The sequence below is a fragment of the Apus apus genome, chromosome 1 (genome assembly GCF_020740795.1).
Source record: "Apus apus isolate bApuApu2 chromosome 1, bApuApu2.pri.cur, whole genome shotgun sequence".
NCBI lineage: Eukaryota > Metazoa > Chordata > Aves > Apodiformes > Apodidae > Apus > Apus apus.
In genome coordinates, this window is record NC_067282.1 from 152,669,690 (window position 1) to 152,692,075 (window position 22,386).

General features: G+C 53.0%; 1 protein-coding gene across 2 annotated transcripts; it reads right to left on the reverse strand.

Annotated features, from left to right (window-relative positions):
• Positions 1-4,081: 4,081 nt before the first annotated feature.
• PDGFB (platelet derived growth factor subunit B) lies at positions 4,082-21,581 on the reverse strand. 2 transcript variants are annotated; one of them, XM_051607922.1, is made up of 7 exons: positions 20,592-21,581; positions 13,989-14,085; positions 10,645-10,728; positions 9,961-10,166; positions 8,081-8,222; positions 7,517-7,682; positions 4,082-6,308 (listed from the first exon to the last, which is right to left on the reverse strand). In XM_051607922.1, the coding sequence occupies exons 1-6, from the start codon at positions 20,748-20,750 to the stop codon at positions 7,546-7,548; spliced, it is 825 nt and encodes a 274-aa protein (XP_051463882.1). In that variant the 5' UTR covers positions 20,751-21,581; the 3' UTR covers positions 4,082-6,308; positions 7,517-7,545. The 2 variants fall into 2 exon arrangements, with proteins under 2 accessions (XP_051463882.1, XP_051463881.1); XM_051607921.1 differs by having other exon boundaries at positions 7,513-7,682.
• Between the last annotated feature and the right edge of the window lie 805 nt (positions 21,582-22,386).

Below are 22,386 nucleotides of genomic sequence, written 5' to 3' on the forward strand. Positions count from 1 at the left end.
AGTGAAGCACTTTTTCCACCTAAATAACACCTCTTCAGGCTTTAAAGGCACAGACCCCTTTGCTCAGCCCCCCTGCCCTGAAAGATGCCCTCCCAGGGCCACACTGCAGCAGCACAGGGATGGCTGTTCCCTGCCCTGCTTTACCCAGACACGTGCAGGGCTTGGGGCAATGTGGGCACCTCACACAGGCACCTCCCAGGGCTTTTCCTCATAGGCACCAAGCCAGAGTCTACCAGGTCACAGTAAACCTTTCTGGGAGCAGCTAATGTCCCGGCATGCCCAAATGTCAGCTCTCCCAAGTGGGCTGATGACCCACCGTCTGTAGAGCCTCCTGACATCCCCAGCTGAGGCCTGGGGGATGGTGAAATCCCTTCCAGGTATGCAGCTATCCTCAGGACCTCCTCCACACCCAGCTCCATACACCTGGCTGAGTTCTGCTGCCTCCTGTGCAGCCCTGCTTGCTCTGGGAAACCCTGGCCCCTACCTGCTAGAGGAGAGGAAGAGCATCCCACCTGCCATGTGCCTCCTTCCAGCCATTTGCCTTATTTTTCATCAGGTGCATGGTGTGGTTCACATGTGACCCCATCTGTGTAAGGCTGTCAGTGTGCTGGACCCTCATGGGGGACATCTGATATCACCAGGGGAGAAGATCTCCTGTGGGGCATCCAGAGCCCTCTGGCCAAACATCTCCTGGGTGCCCTGGGCTGCAACTACATGTTTATGTCTCAGTAAGGGCTTCTCTGCTGGAGCACACTTTGGTTCATTAATCATCCCTCTTCCTGCTCTGACCTCATTTGATTTGTCACTGACACCAACTCTTGCCACCAGCTCTGGGCTGCAGCAGTAGCTATCATCTTCTCCTCTGCTCTCCTCCAGGTCTGTGCCAAGATTTGTACTGAAAAATAGTTTTTCTTCATGCAGAAGACACCCAAGCAGGGCCTGGGATTGGGGAGCAGAGCTTGCTTTCACTGACTGCATCAGCCAGCAGTGGCCAGGGCCAAAGGTCAGGGCATTTGGGAACTCAGGAGTTTTCCAAAGCTGCTGGGGAAAGACCTGCAGTGGCGATAGTTCCCTGACATCTCTGCACCATCTTTTGTTTTTGCAGCATGTGCAAAAAAAAAAAACCTAAAAAAAAAATATTAAATCACAGCAAAGATTTCGAAACATGCATCGACTGTCAAGCCACAAACCTCCCTGCTGCCCAGCTCCCCGCCGTGTTTGGGTTGCTGCTTAATCACTTGCAAACAGCTTCTTTTATTGAGTTAGTAATTACAAGGGAGTTGCTTCCCTCCAGGCTGCTTTCCTCCCAGTTTCCCTGTGGCCTTCATTGGGAACACAAGGCAGTCCATCAGTGCCCAGAGAGTCCCGTTGGGTGTCTGCCTGGCTGGAAGAGGAAAAGGGGTATAGGACTCCATCCATAATTTTACATTTTGATCTCTTTCCCCTCCTGGCTCCTCTGCCAAGAGCCCCACAGACCCACCACTGTGAATGGGGCTCTCAGGTTAACCCAGTGCCTGCACTAGCTGCAGGGAGTCCCCCAGAGTCTGGGGTTCCCTCCACTTCCCACCCTCTTCCTGCTCAGTTTTTGGAGGGCCCTGTTGTTCCTTTAATCATTTTAAAGCCCAGAACCGCCGAGGCTGCCTGGCTTCCTCGCCATGTCTTTTAAGATGGGAAATTCCCAAGCCTGCAACAAGTTCACTTGGTCACGGGCAGATCACAGCTTGGAGGGGGGCCACACCATTTGGTCATGGGCTGCATGAAGGCAAGCAGGGAACAGCTGCATGCTCGGGCAAGGGTTTTTTGTCGGATATTTTTTGGTGGTTGGTTTTTGTTGTTAGTGGTGGTTTTTTTTCTAAACAGCTTTTAATTCTTCAAATTTTCCTCCCTTTTGTTCCCAACTTTTCCCTTGGCACAGACAGCTTCTCCACCCCCAGGGCCCACCAGGCACTTGTACATGGATAGTAAGACAAGACCACCCTCTGACACATCCCTGTCCCACCCCAGGATCCCACGGGATGGCAGTGGCTCCAACCAAGCCCTCTTCTAGCTGCATCCAGAGTGTGGGCAGGTCGGGCAGCGGGACAGGGTGGCTGTGGTGGGGGACACGGCTGATGCCAGGAAGGCATGAGCCGAGTGTGGGGAAGGGAAGGCCTGTGTGGGCTTCGTGCCACATGGCTGGGCTGAAGAAGGCCCTTCCTTTGCTCCGTGGCCAAGCGTGGGGGTGAGCTTAAGCCTTTCACTGAGTGCCAATAAAATAAGCAAATGGTCAAGGGTTTCCCTGGGCCTGGTGATGAAACTCTTTCAAACTGATTTTTTGCTTTGTTTGATCATGTGACAGCTTTAGCATTGCAAAGCCTCAACACTAAGAAGCTTAAACCGTGGCTTTAAAACATGGAGTTTTGCTTTTTACACCTGAATATCCCATCAAGATCACTCTCCTGTGCGTCTGCTGTTTTTGGGAGCTGTGTTCTCACAGGAAGACCCATCACCAAAGCCACTCTGCCACCTCAAAGGCTGGATGCGTTTCCTCCAACACCAAGCTCAACCTCCAGTTGAATGACTTATCCTGAGGCTGGTCCTTTAGGTAAAGCATCAGTCGAGCCATTAAACCAGGGAGAGCTGCCAAGCCCTGCGGCTCCTCCAAGATCTCCGGTAACACTGGGCAAGCCCAGCTGGCACCCCTGCACAGAGGGAGATGCTCTCCAGTGGCACGCTGCAGCCCTCCCAGTGCTTCTTCCAGGACTTCTTTCTCAAGCTTGGCTCTGTGGGGTGGATGCAAACCAGCCTGGAGAAGAGGGGCGGGCACCTGCCCTCCTGCCCCCCGGCTGCCCCGCGCTGAGCGCCGGCCGAGGCGCGGCGAGCGAAGGGCGCGGGAGGCGCTGAGGAGGTGTGAGCTGCAGGCGCCCGGGGCCCGCGCTTCTTTCAGCGCCTCTTCATTTCCAGCTGTTAAAAGCAGAGGCAGGCGCTTGAGGGTGGGTTTTTTACACCCCTCCCCAGGGCCAGGCTGTGTGCTGGCCCCCTGGGATGCCCAGCCCTCCCTCCCACCCCTGGTCCAGGCTGATACACCCTATCTCCTGTGCCTTTTGCCCCTCTTTGCAGTCCTTGCTCCCCAGATTCCCTGCTGGTAGGCCCTCAAGTTCAAAGAAGTCTCACGCCAAAAATCTTTCTTCCCAACAGATTATCATAACAAAATCAGAGTAGGGATGTGATCATTATCCTCGCTGTGATTTTGCCTGTGCTTTCCATCCCTGAGGGCAGATAGAACTCACCCCTCCTCCAGCTCCCTTCAGAGGATCAGGGGAAACGTGTTGTCATCCCACATGAACCGTGCCGGAGCGAGGCGCACACCTGGGAGTGCTAGGCTTGTTCACTGAGGACAGCCTGGAGCACACCCAGACACCCAGCTGGGTGCTGTCATAGCATCAGCACCCACGTGGGTCTACGCTCTTCAGAGCTGAGCCATGGACTGGAGGTGCTGTGCATGTGCCGGGGGGACCCCAAAATCGAGGCACAGGCCAGCAGCTGCCTTAGCTCCCCAAGGCGTTGTGCCCAAGGGCCAGATATGGGATACCTCCCTTGCTCAGAGGAAAGGGAAGCACAGTGGCCTTTCCAGCCGAGGGAAGGGCTGCAGTTGTCTAGACAATGTGACTAAGGAGGGAAGGGGCTGGCTGTTTGTACAGCTTTGGCGAGTGTAAACAGTGCCAACTGTCCCAAGCTCTTCAAAGCAGAGGAATCTGGAGATCAGATGAAAGCACAGGGAAATTCTGGCCGGGTGTCCGAACTGAGCAGCTAAGGAGAAGGGGACCTCTTTGAGGTGAAATCCCCAGCACCTGAATCATCTCAAACCAGCCTGAGTGCTGGGTGACAGGCAGGAAGGAGGAGTGCAGCACAGCTGGCCAGCTGTGGGCAGGGCTGTGCATGGGCTCTGAGGACTTTCCCAGCTCCAGTTGCTTCTCTCTGCAATCTCGGAATAAGTGTCCTGAAAATGAAACTCGAGGCCCTGGGAATCCCACTCTGCCCCGCACTGAGCTGGTTTGGCCTCTGCATTCTGTTTAGTTCACAAAAGAAAAAGAAAATGGCATTTGAGAGGTTTGGTTTCCTTTTTTTTTTTTCTTTTTTCTTTTTTTTTTCTTTTTTACAACTTTAAATACAGTACTGAGTATAAATTAATCTTACATTTAAAAAAAAAGCAAAAAAAAATTAAAATAAAATAAAACCTCACCATCTTTACAAACCAAAGGAAACAGATCTTGGAACAGGAGAACAAAGTGTCTTAAGACTTGAGGGCTCGGGGTTGGTGGGAGGGAGCCTCGGCAGCGGTACGAGAAGTGCTCTGGGCTTGCAGGAGGTGAGGGCTGGGTCCCTCCACAACTCGTTACAACTCCCAGGTTGCAGCTTTGCCTCATTCCTCCAGCTCCTGCGGGGGCTTTGCCCTGACACAGAGGTGTGTGTGTGAGGGGAGAAGTGGCTGGAGGCAGGAGGGAAGACTGCCTGGCTAGCTCGAGGCAGGCACTAACTTCATGTGTCACTCTACACCGCCCAGCACGGCACAACCCAGGAGCAGGACTCTGAGGTGAAGCTGGAAATTCCCATCATGTGCAAGACTTCTGCAACTGGTGACTGAGTATTTGGTGTGTAGAAGTAGCCCCTGCCTGCAGAGTCCTCTCCTCCCTCCTCTGGAGCAGTCAGTGGCCTGGGAGGGACTCTACAACAGACCCTCCAGTTGTCCTCTGAGCTCTCCTGTCTCAGCCAGCTGCTGCCAAGTACAAAGGCCATCCTAATTTCTTTCTCTATATCTATACTGAGCTGCCCACATCTTGGACCAACTTCCAAGTTAGGTGGGCTTGGAACACCTAATGGGCAGAATTCAGAAGGAATTTGATAGTGAAAAAGTGAGGGGAAAAAATGGGGGATGAAGGAGCACTGGCAGGGAGAGGGCAGTGAAGGCACAGTGTGCAGGACACTGTGAAGGGGTTAAAAACCCCGGGGGGATGACATGATTCTGCTTCCAGGACCACAGAGCAGGCAAGGGAGCTCACGGAGATTAAGTCATGCTTCTAAGTTTGGCTGTTGTTGGTCTTGTTGTGGTGCCACTTTGCCTCCTGTGAGGAAGTTGTGCTGGGGGGTTGGTGGAGAGCGAGAGAAAAGGGCAACAAGATAGAGAGAGATCAGATGATGTCCCTGCCTGCCCCATCCCAGACCTTGTAGGCACGTTACAGTAACAGTGTTCTTTTCTGCCAGCCCAACGAAGCGGATGCATGCGCGTGCCTCTGAGCTTCCTGCCACTGGGGAATGAAATCCATTTAAGAACATATATATATATATGTATATATTTATATATGCATGTATAAATACACATACACACACACACTCACACGTATATACACACAGATATACACGCGCACACATACAGAGCAAATTTAAAAAATACTCTGAGTCCGAGCCTGGAAAGTTGAATTCTCCACCAACATGTGCAAAGATGGCTCCTCTTGGCAGGGGCCGGGGGCGTGGAGATGATCCTGCCACCACCTCCTCCTTCCCCACAATCCAAACACCTTCCAGTCAGCACCAGGAGCAGGAGGGGAAAGGGAGGGGGGGAATGCATTTGGCTTCTTCGCTTTTTTTGTTTTGACTTTTTCTTCTTTTTTTTTTTTTTGTGTTCTGTTCCCCGAGATGTTGTGTATCTTAGTGGTTTTGGTTTTTCTTCTTTGAAATAAAATGTACACACGCACATTAAAAATATATATCTGTCCAGGTAGCGTGATAAAAGTCCTTAGTGCATTTTCCATCGTGGGTTGCCGCTCACAATCAGAGATATGCCTGTTTTCAAAACATAGGTCCAGTGCAAGTGTTGATCTCAGCTGGGCCCCCCAGCCTTACCAGAAACATGAGGGGAAGAGAGAATATTCCCCTTCCGCTCGCTGACCATTCGTTTTTGTCCTCCCCTCAGAAGAAATTGGACCCACTTTCCTTTTCACATTTTCCATCCTGTCCTCTGGAGCAGGGAAGGCATTATCCTGTCCTCGTTGCATGTTGTGGGTGTCTGGGTTCAAGGTTTTACTTGTACTTTGTTCTTTTCTCATACATATATATATATAGATCATGTTTGTCCTTTCCGTGTTTGTGTAAAACTTTAAAAGTATGCTAATAAATGAAAGAAGGGAGAGGCTTTGGTGGGAGAAGGTCCACTGATGGAAAGGGAAGCACCAATTGCCGTCTGAATCAGACGTCGAGGCAGACAGACAAAGAGGAAAAGTTATCACTCCAAGGACCCCATGGGGGCAATACAGCAAATATATTAAATAAACCTGGAAGAGAAATAAAAACAGACACAGTATTAGAATATGTAACCCTCTGTTCCTGCAACTCCTCTCCTCTCCCATTTTCTCCTCTGGAAATGTTTGAGTTGAAGTGTCAGACTAGAAGCCCAGGAGAGCTTTTGACCTTCTCTATTTTTTCTCCTGAACAGCTTGAGCCAGAGCTGAGATTTGCATTTCTACCCTGGGAACCTGGGGCTGGCCAGGAAGATCCTGGGATAATCAGCATCCCCATAGTGCTAAGCGTGGGAATACCAATCCCAAGACACTGCCTGGAGCCCCTCATCCCCAGCTCCTGAAACGCCCTGCTGTGGAAGCCCATCGTCCCCCTCTTCCAAGGCGAGGGGAAGAGAACATGAAGTGAGCAGCTCAGGCCTGTTGAAGGGACAGTGGCAGAAGCTGGAACTGCTGAGTCACAGGCCAGGGCTCTCCCTGTTAACCTCCCCCCTCTCAGGTCGGTGCCCTGGCTACTCTTTCTTTTCTGCACCTTCCCCTCTCTCACGGGGAACCAGGGCTTATTTTCCTTTCCCTTGTACCACTGAAATTCTTCTGATGACGAGGGAATTACTCCTGTTTACACAAGTCCAGGAGAGAAGAATCAGACCCTGGGCTGACAAAGTCCAGATCTCTTGCCAGAGATTCCAGTTCTCCTTTCCCCTGGTATGACCTTTTTTATGCATATAGGCTTCCCGTGAGGAGAAGGATGTACAAAAAGTGTTGCTGCTTTTCTTTTCAGTCTTTTTGCCAACTCAGCTAATGAAATAAGAGGAAAAGGAATCCCCAGAGCAACATTAATTCTCTGCTTTCAACAGAGAATCAATAGAGAAAGGAGAACAGGAGTTGCTTCGCAGAAGAGATGAATTACGTGGACCCCAAGGGGATTTAGGTGTAGAAAGAAGTCAGACTCTGCCTGTAAGGGAGGCAGAGAAAGGAGAGGGAAGGGCCTGAGGGCAAATATGGTTGCGGCATGATCCTTCCAACCTTAAGTAGAGCCATAAAGACATAAATAGGATGCACGCGCTGGGTCCCAGCCTAGTCCTTCCCCTTTCTTCAGCCCCAGTTTTATCACAGCCAAGCCCTGCAGTAACCCCACGCTGAAAAGTGCAGCTGGTGCTGTGGGAAGTGTCCGAGGTGCTCGGCAGAACTGTGTCCTGGGAACGCATTTCTCCCGACTGGAAAAGCAGCTTGCTGTTACCTGCCTTGTGCTCTCTCTCCCCTGCCAGCACTTCTATGCTATGAGGATTTCTTTCAGCACTTTCTTATCATTGACATGCTTGTACTTCTTATGTTTCCTCTTCTGTGCCGGCGGCCGGCGTACTCGCTGCCTCTGTGACACAGCGGCTGTGGTGAACGATGGTGACAAGCCTGCCAAAACAGAGGGGAGAGTGTCTGTACAGCTGGGTCATGTTGAAATATCTTTTTCCACACATTATCAACAAAGAGCTCTGCATTAGGAGGGCCACAAGGCCTCCTTCTCTTGTTCTTCTGTCCCTTGTCCTCTGTCCTGTGCAGTCTCTGCCCTCTGCCTTTTCCCACGATGCCCTTCCTCTCACCTCTTGCCTTCCCCTCCTTCATTACTCTCAGTTTCAGCCCCTTGCTGGCAGGCAGATATCCTGAGAAAGGTCCCTCAGCTGGTATAAGCCAGTGAAGGCCCATGGGAATCACTGGAACTAAGCAGACTAAAACCAGTGGAGGGCTCTTTCCTCTCTCTCCAGCCTCTCTTCTCATGCCTCCCTCCCCTCTACTAATGCCAAGATCCTTACGTCTCTGTTCACGTGGCCCTGGCCAGCTGTTCCTGGGGGGCGGACGGGACACTGCTTCACACCGACACTGCACGTGGTCCTCCAAAGGCACAACGACTTTTTTGAATTTTGGCTTTCTTTGGACAAATTCGATCTTGTTCACCTATTTGGAAGAGGGAGGCAAGCAAAAGGTGAATACAGCTTTAGCTCCTGCTCTGCAGAAATAATCAGCGTCAGCACACTTCAGTACTGGCTTTCTTCCTAAAGGGTCAGGAGGCAGTTTATAGAGTACGGTTCAAATTCAGGGGTGGTGTGTATGGGAGCTCATTCTGCACACACCAGCAGAGCAGACCTAGACCAGGCAAGTTCGGATGTGACTGGTTATTTCCCCTGTTCCCAATTATTGCCGCTGCTTGAGCAGGATGACTGGTTGATCACAGTCAGAAACATGGGACGTGCAGAACACACTAGCCTGATTCTGACCGATGTGATGGCGGAGACCTGGGGCCAACCAGAATTAATTGCCATGGGATCCTACAGGGAGGGCAAAAGGAGAAAAACTCGGGCCCGATGCAAGCAAGCGCAGCTTCATCAGCTCTGCTGAGGCCTGTCTGAATTTGTCTCAAGCTCTTTAATAACTCGCAGGGCTGAAGCCCTCAGCTCTGTGCTTCATGGGAAAGGCGGTGCTCTGGAAATTCCCTCGGACTCTCCACCAGTGCTGACTCAGAGGGAAGACTCACTGTTCCACATCCCACCACAGGGCACGAGCTTTCTAGGGGGTCCTCCCATTCCAGAAGCAGCCAGACCTGACCCCACTCAGCTTATCTAACATGACTGCGGTCCCTGAAGTGCTCCACAAGCTATAAATACTTGCGCTGCCGCGCGTCTGGGATTAAATTCCTCTAAGCCCACTGCCCCCAGCAGCATCCCTCAGCCAGAGCCAAAGCAGCCAGGCTGTTTATCTTTCCTTGAAAGCCCACTCCACACGCTTCAGGCCACACGCTGCTCACTAGACAAACACTTCCAGCCAAACAATAGGGAGACCTCTGTCCTCAAAGAAACCATTTCCAGGTCACTTTTTCAGGCTGGCTTTTGACCCCTCACTTGTTTTTTCCACAAAAACAACTCCTGCTCCCCCCCCCATTTTTCCCCATTCAGCCTGGCTTTTCTGAGAAAGGAATTTCCTGATGAAAAGGACTGTGTGAATACAACCTCTCCTAGCCAACCTCTGCTGCCTGCCTGGGGCAGTTTCTTACAGCTCAGGCAGAGGATTAGTACGGGACAAGTAATATTTTTAAACAAGTTGTCTGGGAGGAAGCTGTGAGGGGATCACTGGTAGCTGTGAGGAGGGCAGGATCAGAGCAAGCAGTTGACCATCAAGTGTCTGCTTGCTGCTGGAGTGGGTCAGGTGGTAACCGTGGGGATGAGAAAGAGGAGAAACTGCTCCAGTGTGTGTCTTGGGAAGAAGCTGCAGCAGCAGCGAGGGGACAGAGCACTGACACTGCAAGCCCTCCTCTTTTTTTGCATTAAGAATGACAAAAGCGTCCTGTTTCTCCTCTAACACAGCAGACAAGGCCACCTCCAGCCACAGATATAGCCCCGGTGTGGAGCTGCAGCTGGGAACCAGGCCCTGTAGCTCCACTATGGTGACAGTCCCCAGCTGCTGGACAGCACCAGCCCTCCGAGCAGCTGGCTTGACAGATGTCACCCCGCACCGGACATCACCCTGCGCCAGAGGCTGCAACGCTGCGTGACTCATGCAGAAGATGTGGCCGCAGTGGTGATGTGGGGGGACAGCTCTGCGAGCCTTGGCACCTGAGACCCGCTGTGGCTTTGGTTTTGGGGGGTAGGGATGGAGGAGGGCTGTGGGAGGAGGAAGCAGAGAGAGGCATCTCCTGTACCTGGACGTGCCGGACACGAATCTGCATGGGGCGACACTGCACGTTGCGGTTGTTGCAACACCCAGAGCAGCGCTGCACCTCCACGCAGGGCGGCCACACCACAAAGTTGGCGTTGGTGCTGTCCACCATGTTGCGGGAGATTTCAAAGACCACCGCCCGCGTCTTGCACTCTGCGAGGACAGCTGGCTCTGCTGCTGCCAGAGCATCTGTGGAGGGCCAAGAGAAGAAGGTGGGATGAAACAGTCTTTGCAGCTGTTACCAACCCGCTGCAGCCACCTCTACTCAAGAGAAAGACCCCACACAGCTCTCACACATACACAGATGTTCTTTTTCCTCCTCCCACCCCTCCAGCTCCCTCCCTGGACAGAGCTGCACCCCGTGGAGGACGTCCCAGTAAAATGATGGTTCTCACTGCAGTGGCAGTCCTAGGCAGGAGGTGACACTTCCTTAGAGCAAATCAGCACCAGGGGTATTTAAAGCACAGCAGTTTGCAGAGCTCCAGCCTCTCTCTCCTACCCTCCTGGAGCATAACACCTAGATCCTACACAAGGCCCAGCCCCTCCTTCTCATCTCTCTCCATATCCATATACACCCCCCACATGTGTCACAGACATGCATCTACACCCAGCCACAGCTTCTCAGGTGAGTGTCCCAACAATCACAAGATGCAACACCCTGACTCACCTAGGCTTCGTCGCTCTCGAGACAGGGCCACAGGGTTTTGACCAGGTTGAGTTGTATTCAAGCTCAGGCTCGAGGTATCCTCCTCTGCAAAGGGAAAGACATGACCTAGTAGCACCAGGTAGAGGCATGAGAAGATGGCAGGCACCTGTGCTCTGTTCCTCAGGCAAAGTGCAGAGATGTGGGATAAGCCATGGCCCCAGTATCTCATGCTAGGTGTAAATCCATCAGCAAGGTCACAGCTCTGCTGGGGTACTTGACACTCCAGGTTTGCCCCTGGCTCAGACTAGGCAGCTCAAAGCAACAAGTCTATTGTGAAAAAGGAGTCCCAGCCAGGTCTGGAAGATGAAAACGCAAGCTCAAGAATTACAATGTCTATGGCAGGGCTTTCTGATGTCAGAGGGTGTCAGGAATCCTGAGGGATTCAAATCACCAGTCTGAGACCAGAATAGAGCAAGGAGGATTAAAGACCAGATGGGACCAGCAGAAAGTTTGGTATATAACACTGAGGTGCCTTGCTGGGGTGGCTTGGGACTAAGAGAGTTTGGGGGTGAGAGGGCAAGCAATGATGGGTGGGAGGTGGGGTGCTTGTGTTCCCTCTTCTAACCCACTGCAGCCACTCTAGGTTAGAGTCAGTTTTATAACAGAAGAACAGAAAAATAAAGTTTAAATTAATTTTCTCCTACATTACTGTAAGGTAAGTTGCAGGATCTGGGGGTAGTTCAGTCAGCGATGGGAGAGGAAGACAGATAGCATTCAGGCCAGCCCTGAGCAGTTCTCTCCCACCCCACTGCTTTTTCCCATAGGAAGCGCTGAATAGAGAAATGCCCAGAATCCCCATGGAGCACTCCAACACACAGCCCCTCCTGAGCTCCAGACAATGGCTGCTCTTGGAGATAGCTCCCACCCAGCCACAGCTCTTTCCTTCTCTGACCTGCTTTAGCAGCTGAAGGAAGCTGAATGGACGTCAGCATCAAGGGAGCAATTTTCTTAAAGGCAATTTGGGGCCAGTGGAAGATCTCTGTTTATCAGATGTGCACTGGAACAGACTTCCCATACCTATCATGTCCCATTCCTCTTCCTCAGCCCTGCCTTCTTATTAGGGGGAGCAGAGACTTTGCTCTCTGCTCAGCTTTGAAGCAATTGCTGAAGGGTTTGGGATGGGTGTACAGAGGCTGTATTCACAAGGCAGGAATCGTGTGCCTGACCAGGCAACATCTATGCTTGAGGTGGCCAGACAGACACCCTTTAAAGCTGCTGGACAGGCATGATCAATTCTAGGACAGCATCCGTCTCACCCTGAGGCAGACACCCAAAATGAGATCTGGTGGATCATGCCCTAGAAGGATATGTAGTTCTCTAGGGGCTACAGAAGATGTTTGGATGACTGGCTTAGAGGGCCATGCCTGCTTTGTGGGCAAACACGGTTCAGGGAGATGACTCCCAGTCTACACACCTCTGTTGTTGGAGTTGCAGTAAGTAGTACGGGGTAGTAAGTAATAAGTAGTATCAGTAGCGTCTAAGCTCTGGAGAGCAGAATCTCAGCTAACCTCCCTCCTGGAGCTGCCTAATCCTGGCTCCTTGTGATGTCAGTGGAGGGCAGCAGCTGTGACACATACAGGGTGCATGGACAGCAAAGGGAACAGCTCCAGCTGCTTTGAGATTATCTTGCTAATACACTTATTTGCTAATGTGCTAATTCCACACAGGGCAAGTGAATGGTGGTGCCCCTCCGTTACTATCTGGGAGTAGATGAAAGCCAGAGGGTGCAATGCAGAGACAGCTTCGCAGCACCGTTTCCCATCTCCCTGACCAGGCTTTCCCATCTGGGACCTGAAGTGAAACCAGTGACTCAAGCCCTGCAGCCTTCCTCCTGTACCCCTGGGCTTTTCAAGCCAACTAGAGAAGCCCATTTTATTTCTTAACCATGAGGGTGGTTAGTAACTGCAATAGAGATGTAGCTGTTCCTTAGACACCAGGACATGACAGACTGCACGCATCTCCTCAGCCATTCTTCCCCACCCCTCCATCCTGTGCTGCCTGGCATTTTATCAAACAAGGGTGGGGGCTGCCTTGTGAGCAGAGGTTGAGTCGATCAGAAGAGAGAGAGGGGGGAAAAAAACCAACAGCAACAACTGTTGACTGGAAACAAATCTCCTATTGAAAACCGGGTCACTCCCTCCCCTAGGTTGTCCTCCTACACCCCAGGTCAGCACTGAAGACAGTTGGGGCGGAGGGGGGACCAGCCTGGGACAATCCAGCACAGCTAATTTTGGAAGTTGCCCCATTGTGTGGCTCACGGACGAGGAGGAGGGAACTGGTGAGGGCAGGGAGCGGCCGTGGTGGTGGGGAGCCTCGTTGCCTCTTTCTAAGGCAAACAATAGCTGAACGCAGCTGGTGCCCTCCCCCTCGCTCTCTCCCCCCCTCTGCCCCTCCAGGGCCGTTTTGAAAGGCAGCGGGAATGCTTTTGAGACTGCGCCAGTGGTTGGACTGGCATAGGAAACAAAAGCAGGAAATTCTGTTCCCCCGTAGATAGTGTCTCGGCAAGGATTACAAAGCTCCAAACAGACAAAACACGAGAGAGAAGGCGAGCTGGGGGGGGCCGGGGGAATGACGGGCGGGAGCAGGGTTAGAATAGAAAGGAATTTGCTCTGAAGAGACCATTTATAAATAAATTCCTGGGCCAGCCCAGCCGCCGTGGCGCGTGCTCGAATTCCCACACGTGCCGACCCCTCCACGCTTCACTGCTCCTGCCGCTCTCTGTGCTCAGCCCTGGCCAAGTGACCCCAAGGCCCTGCAGCCCCCGGAGCTCTTATCTACGGGCAGGAGGTGAAGCGACGCTACCCTGACTTAGCCCCTGTCCCGTACCTCACCCGCAGACACGTGCTATGGCGCTTTCATCCTGACAGCCCCTGGGAGTCCGTGGCCTTTTGTGGATGCTAAACCGAAGAACTCACTCAGCCCTTTCTTCCTCTATCACCCCATTTCCACCTCCCATTTCTCCACCTCCGTGGCTAATTCAAGCCCTGCTGCCTGTGCATCTCGCAAGGTGAAATGTGCTGACCTCAGTTCCTTGCATTCACCTTGCCCACCTCTTATCATTTTTGGAAGCCAATGTCCCTCAATAGACCAGGCAATTAGGAGGAGGTCTAAAAAGGCATCCAGCTACCTAACTCCCACAGGTTTCAGGGGGTCTAGGTGTGTAAACAGCCAGGTCTTGGCTCCTGACTGAATCCTGTATTTATAGCGAGGTCTGTTGATAGTGTGCCTGCTGGAAAACAGAATCTCCCCTCCCTCCCCCACCAAGACTTAAGAATAAATAGAGAGTGTTTGGTGAAGAGATTTACCTACGGAGTCTATCCGCAGGGCGCGCTGGAGGTCGCTGATGGAGCGCACCGAGCTGCCACCCAAAATCTCATAAATGTCTTCAGGTATGGGGTCCCCCTGTCAGGCGACAAAAAAAGAAAAGAAGGGGAGAAACAAGCGTTAGAGAGGTGATCTGCAAATACTGACCGCGTCATGGAGGGGGAGTCAGGGGAATCACAGGAGCACGGAGGAGGCACGAAAGAACCAAGGAAACACAAAGACATGCCCTGATGAAGACATGAGCCTGAATCCTGCGCGAGAGAGCCCCCCTCGCTGCCTCTCACAAAGCAGTCAAGAGACTGAAAAAGCCAAAAAACGCCCGGGCTGCGCAGCAGAGCCCTGAACGCTATGCAATCAGCCGGCAAAGCTTCCTTCACCGGTGCCGGATGACTTCTACAGGTGGCTTCTTAGTCCTGCGGCCTGCAGTAAAGGCGTTTTAACAGACTTCCCTTATGCTATCAGATAAAACCTTCCCAATATTTCCCTGTTATGAAACACTCTCACGGGCTTTGTGAGATATCGTGTGTATGTGCGTGTGCGTGCGCGTGTATTTTCAAACCACAGAGGCCCAATAATATACACCATTTGCATACTCTTTAAAAAAGAAAAAAAAAAAAGGTGGGGATTGTAGAGGGAGATTGAGCTTCACAGCTGAGGCTGCTCCGGCCTGAGCCCGCAGTAAAACCACAAACTCTGCAGGGAGGATGCAAAAGGCTGGGCAAGGCAGTGGGCTAAGGAGCTAATTTGGGTGAAGAAACACGTGGGAGTTTGGATGTCATTGCATGCCAGTGCCAAAAAACCTTCAGTAAGCAGGTTTACAGACATCAGACGATGGGCCAAATTCAGGGTTGGTGCAGGCAGGTGCGACGCCATCAATCTCTTGGGAATTTTCCTCTGCCACCAGGCTTGAATGGGCCCCAGTGACAGCACTTAACAAGACTACAAAGGAGCGGTGTGGGAAAGCAAGCACTGATTAAAACATACTTCCGAAAGACTAGAAAAAGAGACGGAGGAAAGTACTGGCCAAAGTGTTTGCTTAGCTCCCAGCTCTCTTCATTCAGGGCTACTCATGCGGAAAAGCTGCTCTTTCAGCCAGGCGCTGGGTGCCGTCTGAGCCACAGCCCTACACATGCCCCTGTAACTGAGAGGAGACTTGGCTCGTGCTCTTGGGAAATGCAGGGATATTCATGCGGGGTTTTATGGGGAGCTGGTGGCATGTGTGTGGTCTTCTAATGTACAGCTATTCCCTCCCTGCCTGCCTTCAGTGCAGAACATTTCCCTTCCACTTGGACTTAAGGAAAACAGCCAGGCAGGTGGTTAAACGCTGGCTTTTAAACCTTGAGGGCTTTAGGCCAAGCCTGTGGCCACTTTTGCATGGCTGCTTGAGCCTGGCACCCTGACACCACCACATGTGCTTGTCCACTGGCCACCTGCCCTTTGCCTCTACTAACGTGGCAACAGGAGCGCTCCTTCCTCAGGCCTTCTAGCCCACCCTCTAATATTGTAACTTAAACTAGGACGCGGTAGCTTGAAGGCTGCTGCAGCACAAGTCACGGGGCAGAAACCTCCTGGGATAGCTGCAGAGCAGACAACGCTAGTGTCTTAAATCTCCACAGCCAGATCCACCAGAGAGCTCATGTCAGATCGGGCCTCTCTGCCCCGCTCTGTCCCTGGCACTGTCACATCTCACCACAGGTCTGGCTGTCCGCCTGCAGCGAAAAGCAGATTTTACATCCCCAGGCATTACTTCCTCAGTCTCCGAGGGAGAAGGAAGCAGCATCAATGATGAATGCACAGCAAGAGAGAGACTTGTATAATTCAGGGATCACTGAATAGCTGCGAAATGAAGATGCCTTCTGACAACTCCTGCCGCGTGAGGAAGAGTGGGACCAACAGCCCAGCGCCAGAGAGGCTCTGCAACACTTCCCTGCCTTGCGCCACACACGGCGTTTACTGGAAAAGGGATCATTTGCAATTCCTAGTACTTGCAGCCAGAGCTCAGCGCTGGGTGGTGAAATTGCAGGCTTTGTAATGTTTGCACCTGTCAGCCAAATGCATTTGTGCACGAATGCTGCTGTGCACTGTTGCCCCTGGTCCTTCCTGACACTTAATATGTGTAGGAAATGGAACTTTATTTTAAACTCTGGCACTCGCTGGGGGAGAGCGTGGGCAGGTGTTACGAGGCTGGGTGACTTCGGAGGAAAGCTGGGAGGTGTCACCTTGCTCACTGAGCAGGGGGAACAGATATGAATCAGGGATTGCAAATGCAGGCCCTCGGGAGCCAGATTGCTGGGGACTGCCTGTAGGAATAAGCTCCCCTCCCTGCTCACAGCAGCAGTTTTAGGTGACAGTTTTTTCTTGTTGCAGATACTATCAGCATGGCTACAGCATATCACCAGCCCACATGGCTCATAATCTTGTCCTCCTCCTTGGGGTCTGTGAGGCAGCTCTGCCAGTGACAACTGCAAGCCTGTGAAGCTCCTTATTTTCCGCTAGTGCTGCAGAACCGTGTCCAAGGCTGGCCTAGGAGCAGCTACGCATATCTGAGCTGCATGTTTTGAGCCTTGCTGCCTTTGGGGTCTGTGATTGGGAACAGCCATGCTTCTGGCCCCTCATCCCAGCCCTATGCCTGGCTGTCCCTAAGATCGGGCACTGCACACAGCCGGGCTCGGGGCACTTGGTGAGGTTGGGACACAGGGAAGCAGAGGACCCTCAGCCACCTCCACCTAATCCCATGGGGCCAGAAGGTGGAGGAGAATTGCAGGAGGTGGGATCCCCAACAGACCAGCCCAAACAGCTGGTGCTTTTCCTGCTTAGTGGCTCCTCTGGAGTTATTTGTCTAACATAGGTTAACAAACTCCTTTTCTAACTGCGCGGCAGATCAAAGAAGACTTTTGTCTCAATGGACTCCTGGCTGGCTGTCAAGTGCCCCAAGGCCTGGCCTCATATCCCTGTGAGGCCCCAAATTCCTAGAAGAAAGTGAGTTTGTTCTCCCCACCCTCCCTCCCTCTGCCCCCAGTGCCTGGCTCTCCCCCGCTCCACAGGGGTACCCCCCACTCTGCCAGTTCCCTGGCAGGGATGTCCTCTCCTCTTCTGCAGGCTGCTGGCACTTGGGGGGTGACAGCCAGGGCACAGCTGACACAGAGCAGCAGAGCACCTGGAAACACATGCAGGAATGCCCTGCAGCCAGGACATTCTCCCCATCCCCACACACACACACTCCTCCAAAATCAGCCTCACCCTTAATCTCACCATCCATTGCCCCTGGAGCTTCCCACCAATGTATGATTTGAGCACCAGGGATGCTGCAAGGTCCGCTTGCCATCAGCCACTGCTGAGGTGGCACAGGGAATATGCAGGGCTGTGCTGGCTGTGCTCCTGTCCTCCCTCCAGCTATTCATCAGCAAGGATTTAAGAATTGTACCCGAAGGTGTGTCTCACTTGGTAGGAGGCAGCAAGGATTGTGCAACCGGCAGGGAAGGCAGATCCTCGGGGCTCAAAGAAACCAGCCAAGGACACTCCCAAGGTGAGGACTGCTCCAGTCCTCTTTTTATTTTGGGTCATGTGTCTCCATATCCACATGTGACCACACACAAAAGGACAGAAGGGTAGCAGCACCACTGGCCCAGGGCAGGGAAGCACCCGGCTATCTGCTCCTCTGCCCAGGAGAGGAGGACTTTCTCAAGCACATCCACACAGACCAGAGCAGGGGATCTTGGCAGCAAGGTCTTGAGTGATCAGCCAGGCAAAAAAACCCAAACAAACAGCATTTTTCAGTTCCCTCTGAAGCTGATACGAGGACCCTGAGGGGAGACTCCACTGCATTCCCTGGCAGAGAGCAAGACTGGCAGCACCTGCCACAAGCCAGCTGAACCCCAGAGGCTCTTGCTCCCCTGACACAGGGCTTCCACCCTTCCAGCACCACTCCTGGCTACAGGGGGACCCCAACACACGCCTGCTGAAGGACCAGGCATGCCTCTCCCCACAGCAGGCACAACCTTTCTCACACAAGCCCCTCCACACGGGACGGCAGCTTATTATGTTTTCCTCCCTCAAAAGAATCAAACTTAACGTTTGATCTATCCCACGTTCCTAAAATACAGCCAGACCTACCCACCCTTTTCCCATTTCAAGGGGGACTCCACTGCCCCACCCTGCTCCCTGCACTCGCACTGCACCTTCCTGCGAGGGCTGGAGGCATTTCCACCCCCGGGGCTGGTTGTGTACCAGCAGCACTGGAAAGAGCACAGGAGCCACTGTCATTCCCTCCTGCTGCTGTGCATCAGCTGACAGAGAGAGGGAGGCAGGGATGATTCGCCTGGCTCCTTCCACGAGCTCACCCCAGACATGTCATCCATCCTGGCTTCCACCACTTTGTCCTTGTCACAGCCTCATGCTAGGAAGACTCAGGAAGAGCCCCGGAGCCTTGCACCAGGAAGACGCAATGCAGAGCTGGGCCCAGGTTATAAGCAAGCGCCCGGCCGCACCCCATTCCTCGGGAATTCCAGAAAGCCCTGCCAGTGGGGCTTCACCCCAGCACAACCACACTGGGCTCAGCTCATCCTCTGTAAATGTTGCAAGGCAACTATTAGAGTCCGCAGGGCAAATGCAAATTGGTTTAGCATCCTCTCGTCCCAACTGGCAAATACCTTCCCACTGAGGCTCATACTCCCTGCAGCTGGAAGAGCTCCAGGGCTCTCCAGCTCCAGATGGGTGTGATCGAAGAGGGAGAGGGACTCAGGAGGCTCCATCTCCCGGCTCAGGCCTCTGCTGATCAGGGGGAGCTATTGTTCCCCATGCACTTTCTCTGGCAGGGCTGGGGAGGAGGTGTAAGCCCCATTCAGAGGATGACTATGGTTCAGGATCCTGGTAGGAGTCATGTTGTATGGGCCTGGAGCAGAGGTGCAAGACACTGCCCTCAAAGTAGGTGTGGGGACTGGCTGCAGGCAGAAGCATCTACCCAAGCATATACCTTCTGGTCATAAACTAAAAAATACTATGATTCCTCCCAACAAACCTAGAGTCAGAATTCCCAAACTGTAACCCTACTAGGCTGTCATAGAACTGAGCAGTCTTTTAATGGGATTACACACAGCGCAGAGTAACAGCCCCCTGCAATCAGACACTTCCATCCTCACCCTTCCCCAGCGCCAACCATAGCTGATGTTTCACATTGCATGGGAGAAAAAGATCTGAGCCACCCACAGAGGAAATACCATCCTCTGCCCAAAACAAACATAACCACTGGGTAGCCCACAGCTCTAACTGCTTCCCATTGCGGCTTGGGCAAGGGCAAAACGGGCCCATAAGGAGGTGATGCGATGATGCTTTGTACCCAACACCCTTCCCTGCCGCCCACAAGATGGGCTGCCCGAAAACGAGAAAGGAAGAGAAAGAAATGATGCAAATGGAGAAAAGTTTTGGTGGAAGGAGTATTTCCTGCCCGTGACAACCCTCCAGCTGCAGATCCAACCCACAGTTTTGCCACCTGGAGCAGACCTGAAGTGGGAACTGAGCCCTGTGTTTAAATGTTAGGAGCTTTCTGTTCCCCTCAATCTGCATGCAATCACACATTGATACAGGGCAGGAGAGGTCAAAAGATTTGGGGTCCTGGGGCTCCTCATCCTTGACCACAGCTCAGGGTGAGGCTTTGATTTCCACACAGGGAAACCAAGGAGGGTTGGGGTGTACGTTCACCAGCCACATCCACCCCCTGGCCCCCACCCTGTGCCTGGCTCCCTCCCGAGCAGAGTGCGCAGGAGGGCTGCAGGACAAGACGCTGGCGTGACTGTGCAAGCGCAGCAGAGACACGCATCTCCTGCCTCTTCCCATGGCTCCAGCGAGACACACACCTCACTGAACAACCGTGCCGCCCCACTGCTGGCATCTCCAGCCGCACTGTCCCCCTTCCTCAGCCCTTTCAAAGCCCCCTTGCCCCTTAGTGATGACAAGGTGGGTTTCACGCTGCGTTATTCTGGAGGTGGCAAGCGGGCCTCGCTCCCTGCCTCCCGTACGCTGAAATTACTGGAGAGGGCAAGAGGCTTGGCAGAGCCACCGGCTGGCACCGTGCCCCGGGGTGACAGCCGCCGGGGACAAGCTGGCGGCGGGGCAGGAGGCTGCGGGCTCCCGGGGGGCTCCCCAGCAGCATCCCTGCTCTCCCGTCAACCGCTTCAGCCTGGTCTCCCCTTCCCCTCCAGCACGGGACGTACCCGGGGGTGGGTGTGCTGCCAGGTGAAGCCCTCCCCGCTGTGACCCACCCTGAGGGGAGGCGACGCGACCTCCACCTCCCGAGGGGAGGCGGGGAACCGGGCCCCCCCCCCCCCCCCGAGGGTCGCTGCCCTCAGGGCCGGGGGCTGCCGCCAGGAGCGCCCCTGCCGCGCCCTCCCCTCAGAAAAGGGGCAGGAAAACCGCCGCCCGCCGCGGGCTCCTCGCCCCCCCCCGCCGCGCAGCTCAGCTTCTCCCCCCCCCTTCACCCCCAGGCTTCACCCCGCCGCACCTGCGGGGCGAGCGGCTCGGCCCCCGGCCGCTCCCCCGCAGCCCTGCGGGGCTGGGCAGCCCCGCCCGCTGCCGGCCACGCAACTCACCTCCAGGCGGGCCAGGGGCAGGGAGAGGATGAACGCCAAGACCACGCCGAAATTCATCCCGACTTCAGGCCCCGCCGGCTGCGGGCACATGGACGCCGAGCCCCGGGAGAGGGGAAGCGCTTCCCGCAGACAGCCCCGCGGCCGCCCGGCCTCAGGCATCGAGGGCTGCTGCGCCCGTTCCCATGTCCCCTCCGAGCCGGGCTGCTGGCGGGAAGAGTTGCTGGAGACCTTGGACGAGGTGGTGGTGAGGGAAGGCAGAAGTAACGCGCGGTGAGCCGCCCGCCTCTCTTGCTATCTCATAAGCCCAGTGGGAAAAAAAATGCAGTCCCTCAAAATCATCCACATCCAGAGTCTGCGTCCCCCCTCGCCCCAAAGGATGCTTCGGTATTGCCTTTTGCTAGGTGGTCCACATGCTATTTTTCCTCTTGAGTGTCTTCCTTTTAAATATATATATATATACACGTAAAATATTTTTACATGCGAGTAACACTGATTCAATGTTCTTAGAAAAAGATGCACGAAATAATAATTAAAAAAACACAACAAACAACTTCTCCAAACTTTGTTGCAAAATTAAAAAAAAAAATCTTCTTCCTTAAGGTGTCATTTTCTTAAAATGCTCCTTTTCTTCCTTATGCCTGCTTGCGTTTTTAGCAAAAAAGTTGCTACTGTGCATTGGATTTCTTCCCCTCACATTAGATTCTGGCTCGGGTGCCTTCTCTCTCGAAGTGTTGGCGCTCTGCTTGGACGTGAGGTTCCCTTTGGGTTTGGAGACAGGTGAGAGCAAATGTTTTCGCTCTGGGTTGTGTGTCTGTGTGTGTGCGTGCGTGCGCTGAGCCTTGACAAGCCTCAGAGTGGAGCTGCTGCTGCCTTCCGTGCTCTGTTGCAAGAAAGAGAGAAGGAAAGAAAGGGAAAAAAACAAAAAAGCAAAAATCAGAAAAAGTAAAATTGAAGAGGAGGTGAGCGATCCGATGGGTCTTTATTTTAGTCTGCGAGCTGCAAGAGAGACTAAACTGGCACTTGGGGCTGCTCCTTTTATAAAGGAGAGGAGATGGGTGGAGCATAACTTGCCATCCTCCTCTTGGCTGGGTATCAAGGCGAAAAATCTAGTGAGGGAGTAGCAGTCCACTGCTGGCAAAATAAAAAGTGTGTTAATTTAAATGATAAATTAATTAAAAATTACTAACGCTGTAATAACCCGTATATTGTGGCTTTAATATCATGTGAAGAATGGGGACAGAAATTGCTTCCTCCTCGGCAAGAGATAAGAAGAGAGGAGTTCCCAGCACAGTAGTTTGTTATTTTTTTGGCCCCGGCTTCTTGTTGCAGTCTGGAGCCCATTTCTCTAAGCTCCACTTTCCTTCTTCCCTGCCCTGCTACACCACTAGCTACACGGAGAGAGATAGATGGCTTTAGTATCTTACATCTATTTGTGTGCAGGGGAAAAAAGAAAGAAAGAAAATAAAAGCCAGAGAAATTTAAACCTTGCTACAAGATAATCTGTTGTTGCTCATGGCACCGGGAGGTATTTTGCTGTGTGATTATCTCCATGATGTAATAAACATCTGAAGGGAAATTAAGCAAGCAGATATTTGCTGGGGGGAGGTGGGGGGGAGAGGGATGTGGAGGGGAAGGCTGCTAACAGGTGAGTTCAAGAAAGAGTCATATCCTATTGAAAAAACACCCGTGCACATGCCCTCTCATGTACATACGAGTGATCTCCCAGCACAGAGTTGCCTCCTCACAAAGCACACTCCAGGCACAACCAGGAGGGGTTTCTGCACCATCTTTGTGC